At 35.8% G+C, this 16,568-nt stretch overlaps 1 protein-coding gene across 14 annotated transcripts in view; it reads right to left on the reverse strand.

The window, feature by feature from the left end:
- AFG2A (AAA ATPase AFG2A) overlaps nucleotides 1–16,568 on the reverse strand; it is a 439,139-nt gene that overhangs the window by 209,524 nt on the left and 213,047 nt on the right. For 2 of the 14 annotated variants that reach the window (XR_013167563.1, XM_077140104.1), the window contains one exon: nucleotides 12,994–14,022. The exons of the other annotated variants lie outside the window; for them this stretch is intronic. Coding sequence is in view for 1 of the 2 variants with exons in the window: in XM_077140104.1 (XP_076996219.1) it covers nucleotides 14,008–14,022 (15 nt within the window). In the remaining variant the exon portion in view is untranslated. Of the gene's footprint in view, nucleotides 1–12,993; nucleotides 14,023–16,568 lie in introns of those variants that run through there. 14 annotated transcript variants of the gene reach the window in all.

Here is a 16,568-nt window from a genome sequence, read left to right on the forward strand (position 1 = left end):
TTTTGCCCTCCTGGATGTCTTCGGATAAACTATTTTACATTTTTCTCTATCTCAGACTAGAGTAATTTACTGGAATGTTGAGACTGAAAAAAAAAAAGTCATGTAGAAAGGAGTACACTCAGTCTCTCCTTCTTCACTCCATATTCATCCTCCTATTATTAAATCATATGCCACTATCACGTATTCCTTTAAAAAAACAAAAACTGTCTTAGACAAGATATTGTAAAAATACTTCATGTTATTAAAAGTAAAACAGCTGATTATCATTCATAAATATAATTTGAAACTAATAATTGCATATGAAGCTATCATATTACCTGTGGTGGATTAAACATGGCTATAATTTTTTTTCCACTCCTCCGATCAAGAGATCAAATCTACTTCTCTTCCTAATGAATCTGGGCTAGCCTGATGGGCTGCTTTAAGAAAAACATGGGGCAGGAGGAGTTATATAACTTCAAAGCAAGGTGAGCTGGGTCTTAAGAGATCTACAACTTCTGCTAGTGAGGGCTTGCACCACTCCATCCTGGGATCTAGCTGCTGCGCTGTGAGATGCCCAGGCCAAGGCCAGGCTGTATGGGCACGGGAATGAGGCCCATGGGGTTGCAACAGATGAGGCACTGGTGAGCCCCGTGAGTGAGCCATGGTGGATGCTAAGTCTCCACTGGCAAGAGGAATCTAGGATTGGGCTGAATTGCCCATTGAGACAGTGGAAGAACTAATATCTGAATGATAAAAGAATATATAGGAGGTGTCATGGTCAGGATCATGTGTCAACTTGGCCAAGTGGTGGTACCCATTTGTCTGGTTGGGCAAGTGCTGGCCTGTCTGTTGCAGTGAGGACATTACATAGCATTAAATCATGATCATGTCAGCTGTATCCACAGCTGATTCCATCTGTAATCAGCCAAGGGGAGTGTCTTCTGCAATGAGTGATGCTTAATCTAATCACTGGAAGCCTTTTAAGGAAGATTCAGAAGAGACAAGCTCTCTTCCTGCTTCGGCCAGCGAGCCTCTCCTGTGGAGTTCGTCCAGACCCTCCATCGGCATCATATCTGCTTTACAGCCTGTCCTGCAGATTTTGGACTCTGCATTCCAATGGTCACGTCAGACACTTTTATATATTTTATATTTGCAAGTGTTCCCTGTTGATTTTGTTTCTCTAGAGAACCCTAATACAGGAGGGAAACGTAGACTTCTTCGATAGTAAGGCTGTAAGGATTAGATAAGTTGACATCTGTAATATATTTAGAACAATGGTTGATACATGGTAAACGTTCAGGAAATGTTAGCTATTATAATTACTGTCATAGAAATTGCCTAATTTCCCTATTATTTTGTCAGTTAGGCATCAGCTATCCCCTTGACTGAGTGAGAAATTTAGCCCAAACCTAGCTTCATCTTTCAAATGTGGTTATACACACTTGTTGCAACCGAGGAGAATAACTGTATTCTCATACCAGCACCTCAGGAGAATAACTGTATTCTCATTACCAGTACCCACACTCCCTTAAGAGATGTTTGTATTACATATTTTTAATTGGTTGTATTTCTTCATTTATATTTTACTTGCAACTCGCTAAATGAGTAGTTTCAGAAGAAGTTTGGTTAAGTTTTTTTTTGCTTTGCTTTTTTAATAAAAGCATTTCAAAACAATTTTTAGGAAATTTAGAAATTTTTTGCTGTTTTGATGTTTGCTGTATGATGAAAATCACATTGTTTAGACTTCTACATTACTTACATATATAAGGACATTTTCATCTGCAAAATCTAGTTCTTTTAGGGGGAATGAGAGCATTGTGAAAGAGTTTTAAGTCATAATAGAATCTCATGAAGAAGAGAGCATTTGTATACATTCATATACATGCATACTCATATATATACTGGCATTCCTTTGATAATCACTGATACAGGCAAACATAAGATCTTTAATTTTCATAATTAGTCATATAAGTGAAAACTATAAATTGAAACAGAAGAAAAACTATAGTCTTCATTTTCTATTCTTTTTAATAGACACTTATTCCCATTTCTTACCAAAGAATATATTTTCTGTACCCTAAATCTTAATTTTTTTCCCCACAATTTCTCTATAATTTCATTTTCACAGTAGCCTTCCCATGTTTCTTTTCTCCTCATTGGCTCCTTGTAAATTTTATGAACTAGATGACTCCAATTTGCTTGCCTCAGATTTGGCAAGGTTTGCAGCAAAGATTCACCTTCTCTAGTTTTATCCCCATTTTACTTTAATCACCTGATTATTTCCCCATCTAAACATGTAACTCCTCTAATTTATTAAGTGTAAGTCACTTGTTTTATTAGTTGGGCAAAGTAGTAAAAGAACAGTGCTTCAAGAAAAGCCATGTTTTAATCCTGATCCAATCTTGCAGGAGTAGCTGTTACTTGTACTCCTAATTCAACACTGTAGGTCAGAAACCTTTGGTTAGATTATCTCCACAGGGGCAAAAGCCATCCAATTGTGGGTGTGACCTCTGAACAGATGGACATGTGACTTCACCCATTCCAAGTAGGTCTTGATTAGTTTAGTAGAATCATTTAAAAGAGGGAACATTTTAGAGAGAGTCAGAAACCACAGAAACAACAGAGCTGACAGAAACCTCAGAACAAAGATGACACAGATGCAAGCACGTGGAGAACAGAGATATGGATATTTGGAGATGTTTGGAGCCCAGAAGATGTTGCCATGAGATGTTAAGCAAGCCAGAACCTGGAGAGAGCCAAGGGAAGCCAACAGGTGAAATACAGCCCTGGAGAAACAAAGTGAGGAACCCCCATTGGAACAGAGACTGAGCAACAGAGCAAGGGACCAGGAAGGGACGAGTGCGCCTTCCCAGCTGACTGACGTGTCCCAGATGCATGGGCCTTTCTTGAATTAAGGTATCTTTTCCTGGATGCATTAGTTTGGACATTTCCATAGGCTTAGAACTGTAAACATGTAACTTATTAAGTTCCCCTTTTTAAAAGCTGTTCCAGTTCTGGTATACCACATTCCAGCAGTTTACAAACTAACACGGCACCACTATCCTCTGCTAAATCAGCATTCTTATTCTTTCACTTTTTTGGCTGATTTGTTTCAAAAATCGTTTTATAACCACCCACTCTTGATCACTCCCCAGAAAAGTTTCACTATTTGATTTTAAGAGCATTTCTTCCTCTTCAAACCTCCTTTCTTTCCCCCAAAATGTAGAGTTCCTGTCTCAAACAGTATGCACAATAAGCTCTTGGTAATGTTAGAAAGGAACTGTAAGTATACATGCAAAGAAAACTTGAGATTTTTGTGTTCTTACATGTACATATGTTTAAATAACTGTAAAAGATGTCATTTCCAGAGTACTGTAAATATTGAGATTTTAAAATAAGACTTTTACATCAATTCTTTCTCAAGTACTCAACAGTATTTAAACCTACAGTGATTTAATACTGCCATACATTTAAAAATTTGTATTCGTATTTCAATACTACTACTCCAACACAACTTCCCTCCTTCACCGGTCACCAGGAAATAATTGTCAGGAAAAAAAATACGTATGCATATGGAATTTTTTTTTTTAAATCAGGGAACATAAGGCTCTAAATATTACATTTCTTCTAGATTGAATGAGCATCATAATTATTTACATATAATTATGTAAATGTGTTAAAAATTTTGGGAAAACAATTATTAAACACAGAAAGTTAAAGTCTACTGTAAATTCATTTCCTAGTGAGACAGAGCTCTCTCGTTAGTCTTTCCCATCTCAATAAATTCTTATAAACATAAGAAACTACTATTTATTACTAGGCTTTAATTATTGTTCAACTATATTTCATTATTTTTTTTTTTTGCATGGGCAGGCACCGGGAATCGAACCCAGGTCTCCGGCATGGCAGGCAAGAACACTGCCTGCTGAGCCACTGAGGCCCTCCCTATTTCATTATTTTTAAAAATTTTGTAGAATAAAGTACAGAGAAACCTTATTCACTTAAGGATGAGTACAGAAGAAATTATTACATCATCATCAATTCTTTGAAATCTGCAAATCTGCTACATATTAATAAAAGATGAAAAACAGATGACAACTTAAAGTCTGTCTTCAGTGTACATGTCTGAGAGTGAAAAAGGCAAATGATATTATGATCTCAGGACCACACTTTGAAAACTGGTGCTTCAGAGTCATCCACTCTTGCTATGGCCTGTATTTCCCACTGTCCTCTGGTTTTGTGCCTCCGAGATTTTTAAATAGGAGTTTGCAAAGGAGAAACCTCAATTCCCATCACAGGTAGATTCTCAGGCCAATGAGTTTTAGATATTGAGGATCTGCAAACAAATTTCCTTAAATTATCACTCCCATGTATACACACATACCTTAGACTTAAATTCTCCTGTTTAACAGAATTAAAGAATTTAACTTCTGCCAGATTGGGCATACAATACCGAATGTTAGAGCCAAGATAACAAAACAGTGAAATCGTAACTCAAATGTTAATAAAACAAGAGCAAATTTATCATAAAATGTTATAAACCTTGGAATTTCCATTTGAAAGGAAGGAAAAATGGTTCATGACAGAAAAGTGCTTTGAACTGAAAGGAGTTTCGGGGCATATGCCTCATGAAAGATTTACTCACGGCCCTAAGAACAGTGTGACTAGAAGCCTGGGGACGCTGCTCCAGCAGCCCCTCAGTACACAACCCCAGCCTGGGGACGCTACTCCAGCAGCCCCTCAGTACACAACCCCAGCCTGCGGACGCTACTCCAGCAGCCCCTCAGTACACAACCCCAGCCTGGAGACGCTACTTCAGCAGCCCCTCAGTACACAACCCCAGCCTGGGGACTCTGCTCCAGCAGCCCTTCAGTGCACAACCCCAGCCTGGGGACTCTGCTCCAGGAGCCCTTCAGTGCACAACCCCAGCCTGGGGACGCTGCTCCAGCAGCCCTTCAGTACACAACCCCAGACTGGGGACGCTGCTCCAGCAGCCCTTCAGTGCACAACCCCAGCCTGGGGACTCTGCTCCAGCAGCCCTTCAGTGCACAATTCCAGCTTGGGGACTCTGCTCCAGCAGCCCTTCAGTGCACAACCTCAGCCTGGGGACGTGCTCCAGCAGCCCCTCAGTACACAACCCCAGCCTGGGGACGCTGCTCCAGCAGCCCCTCAGTACACAACCCCAGCCTGGGGACGCTGCTCCAGCAGCCCTTCAGTGCACAACCCCAGCCTGGGGACGCTGCTCCAGCAGCCCCTCAGTACACAACCCCAACCTGGAGACGCTGCTCCAGCAGCCCTTCAGTGCATAACCCCAGCCTGGGGACGCTGCTCCAGCAGCCCTTTAGTGCACAACCCCAGCAACCGCAGGCAGCTCAAACCCTATGGACTTTTTTAACTTGAGGTGTAATGATGCTATAAAGATGACAAAGATTTGGTATCCATCCCTTGTGATCTCAAAAAATTAAAAATTCAGAACCCTTGTTAAGTAACAAATGGTTACTTAAACGTGGTCAGATGACAAAGCATCTGGAAATCATGGGTTTCTTGTTTTGTTTGATAAAACTTTTTCCAATTTATCACAATCTGGCCATGTTATCTCTGATACCTGTCATTAAGCAGGGTTCTTAAATTTGAATTCCATAATTAGGTATACTAACTTATGTCAGTGTCTAAAATGCATTAATATCCATGCATTCTCTCTGAAAGGGACGAGAATCTTATCACAGTTTCATTTCATTCTGGTGTCCCGTACACCCCTCTCTTATCTCTACAACTGCTGAAAGGTTGGTATTACCTAGAGTTTTAATTCTAGACTGATGAGATAGTTATTACGGTTTCTTTGTTTTGGTCATTGCTTATCAATGAAAGTATGCAGCCTTAGGCTCTTTATTCTTCATTACCACCTCCATTTTACTGCTTCCTCCTGGATACATCTCTCTTCTTGCCACAGTATGGTACAGAAGTACAGAAGATTTCTTTCAAAGTTTTTGTGTAAATAAGTTTCCTGAAATCTTGTTTATCAAAAAACATTCTTATTTCGTGCTCATATTTAAATGCCAGTTTTAGTAGGATAAAATTTTAGAGTCAAAGTTATTTTTCTTTAACATTTTGAAGAATATTTCAATTTCTCTAGCCTGTAGTTTTGAGAAATCTGTTGTCAGCCTGATTCAAGTTTCTCTACAGTTTATCTGTATTCCCCTCTAAAAATTTTTTAAAAGTTTTTTCCTTTGGCTTTGATGTTCAAACATTTGAATACAATAAGTCTAGATGTAGGTTTTCTTGCTATCTATACTGGTCAGATTGCTCTGAACTCTCATCTTAACTGCTGAATCTGTCTTTAGTTCTAGAAAATTCGGTATTAACTCGAAGATTTCCTTCCCTCAGTTGACTTCTTGATTCTTCTTCTGAGCCGTCTAATGGATGAATAGTGGCATATCTATTTCTATCATTCATATTTCTTGATTTCTTACATTCTTTCCATCTCATTATATTTTCTGATGCTTTCTAGAAGAATTTCTGGACTTGACTTTCTAAATCGCAATTCATTCTTTGATAACTGGTATCGAACCTACTATTGCTTATTTATTTAGTCTGTTTATTTACTTATTTTTAGTTAATTATATTTTTTCAAACCCAATATATTTACTTGTTTATAACTATTTTCTTTCCTTATGAATCTAATCTTTCCTTATCTTCTCTACAAAGGATATTTATTATAATTATTTAAATTCATATTGTCTATACCATTGATTTTATTTTATTCTGCTGTGACTATCAGCTACCTCAGCCAATAATTTCTGCTTAGAGGGACCCAAGCTTGTATTTTACCAACTAGTTTTAAAAGGTTCCTCTGATGTTGCAGTCTGGGATCGCTCACGTCCTGCCTACTCCCCTCTGTCTACCAGCACACCTTCAGGCCTCCCCACCAGGGCTTCCAGCTTCTCTAACAGCTGCCCACACTGTGACGAGAGTCCAGACAGCTGCAGTGCCTGAACTTGTTGCTAATATGACTCTCCCAGCTAAGTAGCTCCAGTAAGCTAGTGCCTCCCACAACGTCCTGATACTCTCATTCTGCCTCCAGTTAGCACTGAACTACTACCTTCCTATCTTTTATAAGGACAGGGTAAGCAATTACCAGCAATGCGGAGGAGAGAAAAAGGCTCAATGAGAAAATTCTCCTTGAGCTTATCCCTGGTACATGGCTCCTGGCTTTTTCCTCCTAATCAGGAGGAAAACTAAGATAATCTCTAAAGTCTCTATCAGGTTTTACATTTCTGGGTTCTAAAACTGAGTAAATTTTCTCCCTTTTTATTTTTCTTTTAAGACATTTGTTACTAAACTCTGAAAAACTTGCTACCAATGGTCTTCTGAAAGTTCAAAATAGCAGGAAACGATCATGGCTTAAGCAACTTCTCACTTCATGTTATGGGTGGTAACTTAAATTTTTATTATGTGAAGTCTTATTTGTTTCCAGGACCTGGGATTGTGGAAGGTCCACTGAACCTATACAGTAGGTCATATTTGAAAACCCTAGGGTTGCTAAAGGCTGTTGGAATAGTTACTTATTATAAATCACATAAAGCTAAAACCTTTAATAATAACCATCACAATATTTTCCAAACAAGAAAGCCTGATTATCTTCTAGCTTAACACATTGTTTTTACAAATTAAAAATGAAAAAGATTGCAAATATATATTTTTGTGTATGTTAACAGGAATCAAGAGATTAAAATTGTATTACTCTTATACAAATACATGGGAAAGTTCTAGACTGGCATCTATCTAAACAGTTATGAAGCACTGCTATAAATCATTAAGAGACCTCTATATTCAAGTGCCCAAAAGAAAGGGGGAAAACCCCTGAAGACAAAGATATACTATATAAAATATAACTGAAATTAAACAAATTCTTGCTGTTCAAATCTAAAAAAATTAGTAGACAATAGTAAGTCAGTAGATTTCCACTCTCGAATAGACATGCTGTATGTTAAAACATACCAAACAGAGTATACCTCACTGGGGACCAACGTCCTCAGAGATATATTATGAAAATACTTGTGAGAGAACTATTGGGTAGATTACATAATATATGTTATGTACAGAAGGAACTCTCAAGAAATTGTGGAATATAGCCTATTTTTGGGTTAGACTACTATTTGGAAGTTGTTAAAAACAATAGCTTTAGATTAAAGGAGAACAAAGTCTAATTCATCCAATACTATTTATGGTTAACTTTCTGCAAATTTTAAAACTCTGTAAGCATCTCACTCCTCTTTTGTTAAAGGAAGAGAATAATAATATAAAACCTTAGGATGACCCATGCTTAGATGAGGAACGAAATAAGGATCCCCGCTGCTACTACTGCTAATCAACATTGTACTGGAAGTTCTACCCAGAGCAAGTAGGAAAGAAAAGGCATCCAAATTGGAAAGGAAGAAGTAAAACATTCCCTATTTGCAGATGACATGATCCTATATTTAGAAAATTCTGAAAAATCTACAACAAAGCTAAGAGGATTAATAATTGACCTCAGCAATGTGGCAGAGGACAAGATTAACAGGCAAAAATCAGTGGTGCTTCAATATACTAATAACTAACAACCTGAAGAGGAAATTAAGAAAAAAATTCCATTTAAAATAACAACTAAAAGAATTATATAAAGGAATAAATTTAACCAAGGATGTAAAAGACTTATATATAAAAAACTATAAAACACTGTTAAAAGAAAATAAAGAAGATCTTAATGACTAGAAAGGCATTCTGTATTCATAGACTGAAGACTTAACATTGTTAAGATGTCAATTATACCCAAAGTGAATTATAGATTCAATGCAATTCCAATAAAAATCCGAACAGCATCCTTGGCAGAAATGAAAAAGCAAATCGTCACATTTCTATGGATGGGTAAGGGCCCCCAGGAACCAAAACAATCTTGAAAAAGCAGAACAATGTTGAAGGGCTCACATTTTGTGACAGTAAACTAACTACAAAGCTAAGGTCATCATAACAGCATGGTATTGGCAAAAGAACTAATATAATGGCCAAAGGAACAGAACTAAGAGTTTAGAAATAAATCCTCACATTTAATGCCAACTGATTTTTGACAAGGGTGCCAACTCCATTCAATGTGAAAAGAACAGACTCTCCAACAACTTATGCTGGAAAAACTGGATATTCATACAGAAAAGAAAGTGTATCTCTAACTGACACCTTATATAAAAATTAACTCAAAATGGATTTTAAAAACCCTAAATATAAGAATTAAAAATTAAAAAAATCATGGAAGAAAACACAGGAGAACATCTTTGGGACCTTGTATTAGTAAATGGATGCCTAGACTTTACACGGAAAGCACAAGCAACAAAAGAAAAAAAATAAATTGGCCTTTACAAAAATTAAAAACTTTTATGCATCAAAAAATAAAAAGAAAGTGAAAAGACAACCTACAGAATGGGAGAACATAATTTCAAATCATATAATGGATAAGGGTACAATATCCAAAATATATAAAGAAATCCTACAAATCAACAAAACAAAGATAAACGACCCACTTAAAAAATGGGCAAAGGACTGGAATAGGCATTTTTTCCAAAGAAGATAATCAAATGATATGTGAAAAGATGCTCAATATATTAGCTATGAGGGAAATGCAAATCAAAAACACAAACTGAGATACCACTTTACACCCACAAGATTGGCTAATATTAAAACAAACAAAAAACAGAAAACAACATGTACTGGAGCGGGCATAGAGAAATAAGAACCAATACGCATTCCTGGGGGAACGTAAAATGGTGCAGCCACTATGGAAAACAGTTCTGCAGGTCCTCAGAATGTAAAGTATAGAACTGCCCAATGATCCAGTGAACCTACTTCTAGGTACAGTCCAAAATAATTGAAAGCAGGAACTCAAACACATATTTTCATATGATATGCACAGTGGCATTATTCACAATTGTCAAAGGAAGGGATCAACACAAGTGTCCAAAACAGGTAAACAGATAAACAAAATGTGGCATATACATACAACAGAATATTATTCAGCTGTAAAAAGGAATGAAGTTCTAGTAAATGCAACAACATGAATGAAACTTGAAGACCTCACATGAGTGAAATAAGTCAGACACGAAAGGACAAATTATATGAACTCACTTACATGAAACAGAATATGCAAACAATAGAAGTTAGAACACTAATCAGGCTTGGGAAAAGATCTGCTTTCTTTGTATTTTCAAAGTAAGTCTCACTTTTCCACAGGACCATTTACTGATACAAGACATTAAAGCAGTTTTGAAATTATATTAAAAAAATACAAGGATACTCTATTCTTAAACTAGAATAATCAATTTCATCAACTAATCAAGGAAAATGAGTTTGGCAAATTTAAATGAACAGTCATACATATTCTTAAACTGGTGGAACTTTTCTTTTGTTTCAAAAACTGTATACTAACAAGCATTTTTTTCCCTATTAAGAGAAACATTTCGGCTTTTAATCAAATCTAACACTTAAGACAGGTTAAAGAAAGGAGAGAGAATATCTCTTTATAATTATGGAGCTTTATAATTACTGTACAGTTTACAACAGTCACACTTACAAAGCATTTTCCTTTTTCAACTAAAGCTGAGATCTCTCTGTTATTATTAAGTTATTTACTAGTTCCCTATGTAAATGGCAATCAGTACAGGACATAGTACATGCATTTGTTAGAGAAACAGAATCAGGAAGAAATACCTGTAGATATAAAACTTATAAAAGTGTCTCACTTAACCGTGGGAACGTACAGCCCAAAATCTGTAGGGCAGGCTGTGAAGATGACAACTCCGATGGAGGGTGTGGATGAACTCCAAAGGAGAGGCTGGCCAGCCAAAGCAGGAAGAGGACCTGTTTCTTCTGAATTCTCTGTACTAAATGGCTTCCAGGGATTAGATTAAGCATCACTCACTGCAGAAGACATGCCCCTTGGCTGATTACAAATGGGAATCAGCTGTGGATGCAGCTGATGTGCTCATGATCTAATTCTATGAAATGTTCCATAGCAACAGACAAGCCAGTACTTGCCCAACCAGACAAACAGGTACCACCACCTGGCCAAGTTGACACATGAAACTGACCATGACAGTATATGAAAGTATTATCACAGTTCAGATAATAACATGACAAAAGCCAGTCATAGTTAATATTACTGTATTATTTAGGGTATATAAACAAATTGAGTTAGGTAATTTATACAGCTTATCCTTAAATTAGTTAAACTCTGCTGGGCAAGACAGAAAAGTACTTGTTAGAGAGAATATTAAAAAGAATAGGAAACAGACACAAAGTTAAACAATTCTGAGGAGGTGTTCTTTCCCAAATTTCCAGTGTGTCTCTAAGGCAGTATAATAAAAACAAAATATTACAATGATTTCGAAAAGCAAAAAATTGTCAACTGCACAGGCCCAGATTATACACGAGTTCTTCCACTTGTTTACAACATGCCTCCTGGCAAAATGCTTAACAGAAACTTTCTGACCCTCAGTTCTTTTCTATTTGTGCAAAGAGATAACTGCCACTTAATAACTTGACAGTATGTGTTGGCAAATTAGATTATTTGGTCTAACCTTGTTGGTGAGAAGGGCATAAACTGGTCTTTTTCTAGGGGTACAAACAGGACACCATTTAACTCTGAAAATAAATATTTTAAAAATACATTTGACTTGAACAGAGTGAAGTACATTAAGAAGTAATGAGATTTTATTTTCAAAGGACTTTGACTAAGCATATTATTAAAATCAATAGCATCATTATCTGTGACTTGGTTTAGGTAAAAATAAGATGGCAAAAGGTTCAATCATAAAGCATTTTCAAAACTTAAATATTCATTTTATTTTATAAGTATTAGAGAAACATTTTTTTACTAGCTCTAATTTTCAACACTATATATATAAGAACATATAACATACATTATATATTATTTGTATATATGCATAGATAAGATTACCGAATTAATTATAATTCAATTATTGGTTTACTCACTACTACAGAATGAATTTATCACACATTATCAATTGTATTAGCAAAAATTCTTGACTACAGATATGAAGTTCTTGTCATTTTTCCATAATAACTATCAAAGATTTTAATTATTAGTGGGTACAATTACAACAAGCTTGAGCCAGCTAAATACCTGCTGAGAAATATGCCGATATAAAATAGATCATTTATTTGCATCTAAGGGAGATATCATATATTTCATCTGAATGCACTCTTCCTTGCCCCAATGACTGCTGAATTTGTCTTGACTAGTCACAGACTTGAGACTAGAGTGTGTATATCTATTTATGGTGCTAGGAAATGCTGGACGACTAAGGTTCAGAATACTTACTTTAAGGCATTATCAACATTTTTGCAGGGATGTTTAATATAAATACTCTTTTAGAATAATAATTTCAACAGAAATGCATGCAAAAAGGAGAAAATTTAGAAAACAGAGCAAAGTCCATACATACAATTATCACTACTAGATAATCTTTTAAATTTTCATTGTATATTTATCTTTTGAGTTTTTTCTACAAAGTTACAGCACACACAAAAATGCATATATTTTTACAGATTTATTTTAAAGTTTATATTTAAAATTTCCCTGATAAATGAGGATTCTCTCCATTCTATTCATAAACAATATCTATGTGGTTGAATTAAATGTGGGTTATATGTGCAAGTCTGATATTAGAGTGCACTTATTTGCAAAGGAAGTCTTAACTGAGTTAAAATGAAATTGTCACTGTAATCATTTATTTGATAAAAGAGGCACTTATACCTTCAAATTTTAAATCATTAAAAAAATACACTTACAAAACTGAATGGGTCCTAGAAGGAGAAGAGAAGGGGAAAGGTACAGAAAGAATAACTGAGGAAATAATTACCAAAAATTTCCCAACTCTTATGAAAACATCAAATTACAGGTTCTAGAAGTGTAATGTACCCCAAATTGAACGTATCTGAATAGACTTACTCTAATATACTCACCAATCATATTTTCAAATGCCAAAAACAAAGGTGAATTCTGAAAGCAGTAAGAGAGAAAGGACCCATCACATACAAGGGAAGTTTGGTGAGACTAAGTATGGATTTCTCAGCAGAAAGCATGTAGACAAGTTGGCAATGGTATGATATATTTAAGATATTGAAAGAGAAAAATGGTCAGCCAAGAACACTAAATCTAGTACTTCAAAACTGAAGGAGAGTTTAAAATATTCACAGATCAACATAAACTGAGAGTTTGTGACCAAGAGACCTGTTTTACAAGAAATAATAAAGGGAGTACTACTGGCTGATAAGTAAAGAGAGGAGAGAGAGGTTTGGAGAAGAGTGTAGAAATGAAGATTTTCAGTAAAGGTAAGCAAAAGGGTTAAAAGAGAGAAAAAACTAAGATATGACATTTAAAATACAAAGGACAAAATGGTTGAAGAAAGTAGTGCCTTTATAGTAATATTGAATGTTAATGGATTAAACTCCCAACTCAAAGGCAGAGACTAGCAGAATGGATTAAAAAACAGGATCTATTTATATGCTGTCTATAAGAGACTCACTTTAGACCCAAGGACACAAATAGGGTGAAAGTAAAAACTCAGAAAAAGATATTCCACACAGACAGCAACCAGAAAAGAGCAGAAGCAGCTATACTAATATGGGACAAAACAGACTTTAAATGTAAAACAGTTACAAGAGATAAAGGACACTACATATTAATAAAAGGGGCAATCCACCAATTAGAAATATAAACATTTATGCACCTAGCCTGAGTCCCTAAAAATAACTGAGACAAAAACTGGCAACACTGAATGGAGAAAAAGACACCTTTACAATAACAGTCAGATACTTAAATACACCGTTCTCATTAATGAATAGAACATCTAGACAAAGGCTCAATAAGGAAACAGATCTTGAATAACACGATAAATGAGCTCTTAAAAGACATTTATAGGGTGGTGTGATGGTGGCTCATGGCAGAATTCTCGTCTGGCATGCCGAAGACCCGGGTTAGATTCCCAGTGCCTGCCAATGCAAAGAAAAAACGTAAAAGACATTTACAGAACATTGTATCTCTAACGGCAGGATACACATTCTTCTCAAGTGCTCATGGATCATTCTCCAGGATAGATCATATGTTGAGTCACAAAGCAGGTCTCAAAAAATTACAGAACACTGAAATTATACAAAACACTTTCTCTGATCATAATTGAGTGAAGCTGGAAATCAATAACAGGCAAAGATTTGAAAATTCACATTTTTGTGGAGGTTAAACACACTCTTACACAACCAAAGGGTCAAAGAGGAAATCACAAGAGAAATCAGTAAATATCTCAAGGCAAATGAAAATGAGAACACAACATATCAAAAGTTATGGGATGCAGGGCGGGCCGCGGTGGCTCAGCGGGCAAAGTGCTTGCCTGCTATGCCGGAGGACCTCGGTTCGATTCCCGGCCCCAGCCCATGTAACAAAAACGGAGAAACAGAATACAATAAAACAAGAAAATGTTTAAAAAATGTTTCCCTTTCTTCCTTCCTTCCTTCCTTCTATCCTTCCTTCCTTCTCTCTGTCTTTCCTTTAAAAAAAAAACAAAAAAAAAAAAAAAAAAAAAGTTATGGGATGCAACAAAGGCTGAGAGGGTAATTTATTGCCTTAAATGCCTATATTGAAAAATAAGAAAGAGCAAAAATCAAGGACTTAACTGCACACCTGGAGGAACTAGAAAAAAAGAACAGCAAACTAAATCAAAATGAAAAGGAAAGAAATAACAACGATTAGGGAAGAAAATGAAATTCAAAACAAAAAACCAATATGGAAAGTCAACAAAACCAGAATCTCTTCTTTGAGAAAACCAATAAAATTGACAGACACTTAGCTAGAATGGCAAAGACAAAAAGAGAGATGATGCAAATAAATAAAATCAGAAATGGAAGGGGAACATAACTAACCCCACAAAATAAAAGCAATAACAAGAGAATAGTATGAGAGACTCTATGACAACAAACTAGACAACTTAGAAGAAATGGATAACTTTCTAGAAACACAGGAAAAAACAATACTGACTCAAGAGTAGAAGCTCTCAACAAACCAATCACAATTAAAGGGATTGAATCAGTCACAAAAACTTTCTAAGAAAGAAAAGACAAAATGCCTTCACAGGTGAATTCTACCAAGCATTCCAGGAAGAATTAGTATCTACCCTGCTAAAACTCTTCAAAACAAACAAACAAACAAACAAACAAACAAACAAAACCTAAAGAGGAGGGAAAGCTACCTAACTCATCCTATGATGCCAACATCACTGCAATGCCAAAGTCAGACAAATATAAACATACCACAAGAAAACAAAGAAAATACAGACCAATCTCTCTAATGAATATAGAAGTAAAATACAGAAATCCAACCCAGCAGCACAGTAACACACCATGACCAAGTGGGTTTTATTCCAGGTATGCAAAGACGGATCAATACAAGAACATCAACTAATGTAATACACCACATCAATAAATCAAAGTGGAAAAATCATATGATCATCTCAATTGATACAGAAAAGGCAACTGACAAAATCCAACATCCTTTCTTAATAAGAACACTTCGAAAGATAGGACTAGAAGGAAACTTCCTTAACATGACAAAGGGTATTTATGAAAAGCCCACATCTAACATCATGATGGTGAAAGACTGAAAGTTTCCCTCTAAGATCTCAAACAAAATAAGGATGGCCACTGTTAACCACTGTTACTCAACAATGAACTGGAAGTTCTAGTCAGAGTAATTAGTTAAGAATAAAAAGAATCCAAATTGGATTAACAATGCTAAATATTGTTATGACGTTAATCCTTCATTACAGACTCAATGCAATCCCAATGAAAATCGTGACATCCTATTTTCCAGAAACAGAAAAGCCAATTATCAAATTTATTTGAATGGGTAAGGGGTCCTCAATAGCCAGTACATCTTAAAGAACAAGAACAAAGTTGGAAGACTTATACTTCCTGACTTTAAAATTTATTATAAAGCTACATTGGTCAAAACAGCATGGTACTGGAACAAGGAGATATATAAAGAACAACAGAATAGAATTAAAGTTTAGAAAGAGATCCTCACATCTACACCAACTGATATTTGAGAAGGTTGCCAAGTCGACTGAAATGGGAAAGACTAGTTTCTTCAACAAATGGTGCTGGGAGACCTGGATATCCATATGCAAAAGAATGAAAGAAGACTCTATCGTACATCATGTTCAAAATTAATTCAAAATGTATGAAAGATCTAAAAATAAGAACTAGGATATACAGATCCTAGAAGAAAACAGAGGAAAGCATCTTTAGAATATTGTGTTAGACAATAGTTCCTTAGACTTTACACCCAATACACAAGCAACAAAAGAAAAAATGGATAAATGGGACCTATTCAAAATTAAAAACTTTTGAACTTCAAATAACTGTCAAGAAATAGAAAAGGCAACCTACCCAATGTGAGAAAATATTTGGATGCCATATATTTGATAAAGGTTTAATATCTAGGATATAGAAAGAAATCTTACAGCTCAACATAAAAAGACAACCTA

This window comes from Tamandua tetradactyla, chromosome 22 (assembly GCF_023851605.1).
Source record: "Tamandua tetradactyla isolate mTamTet1 chromosome 22, mTamTet1.pri, whole genome shotgun sequence".
NCBI lineage: Eukaryota > Metazoa > Chordata > Mammalia > Pilosa > Myrmecophagidae > Tamandua > Tamandua tetradactyla.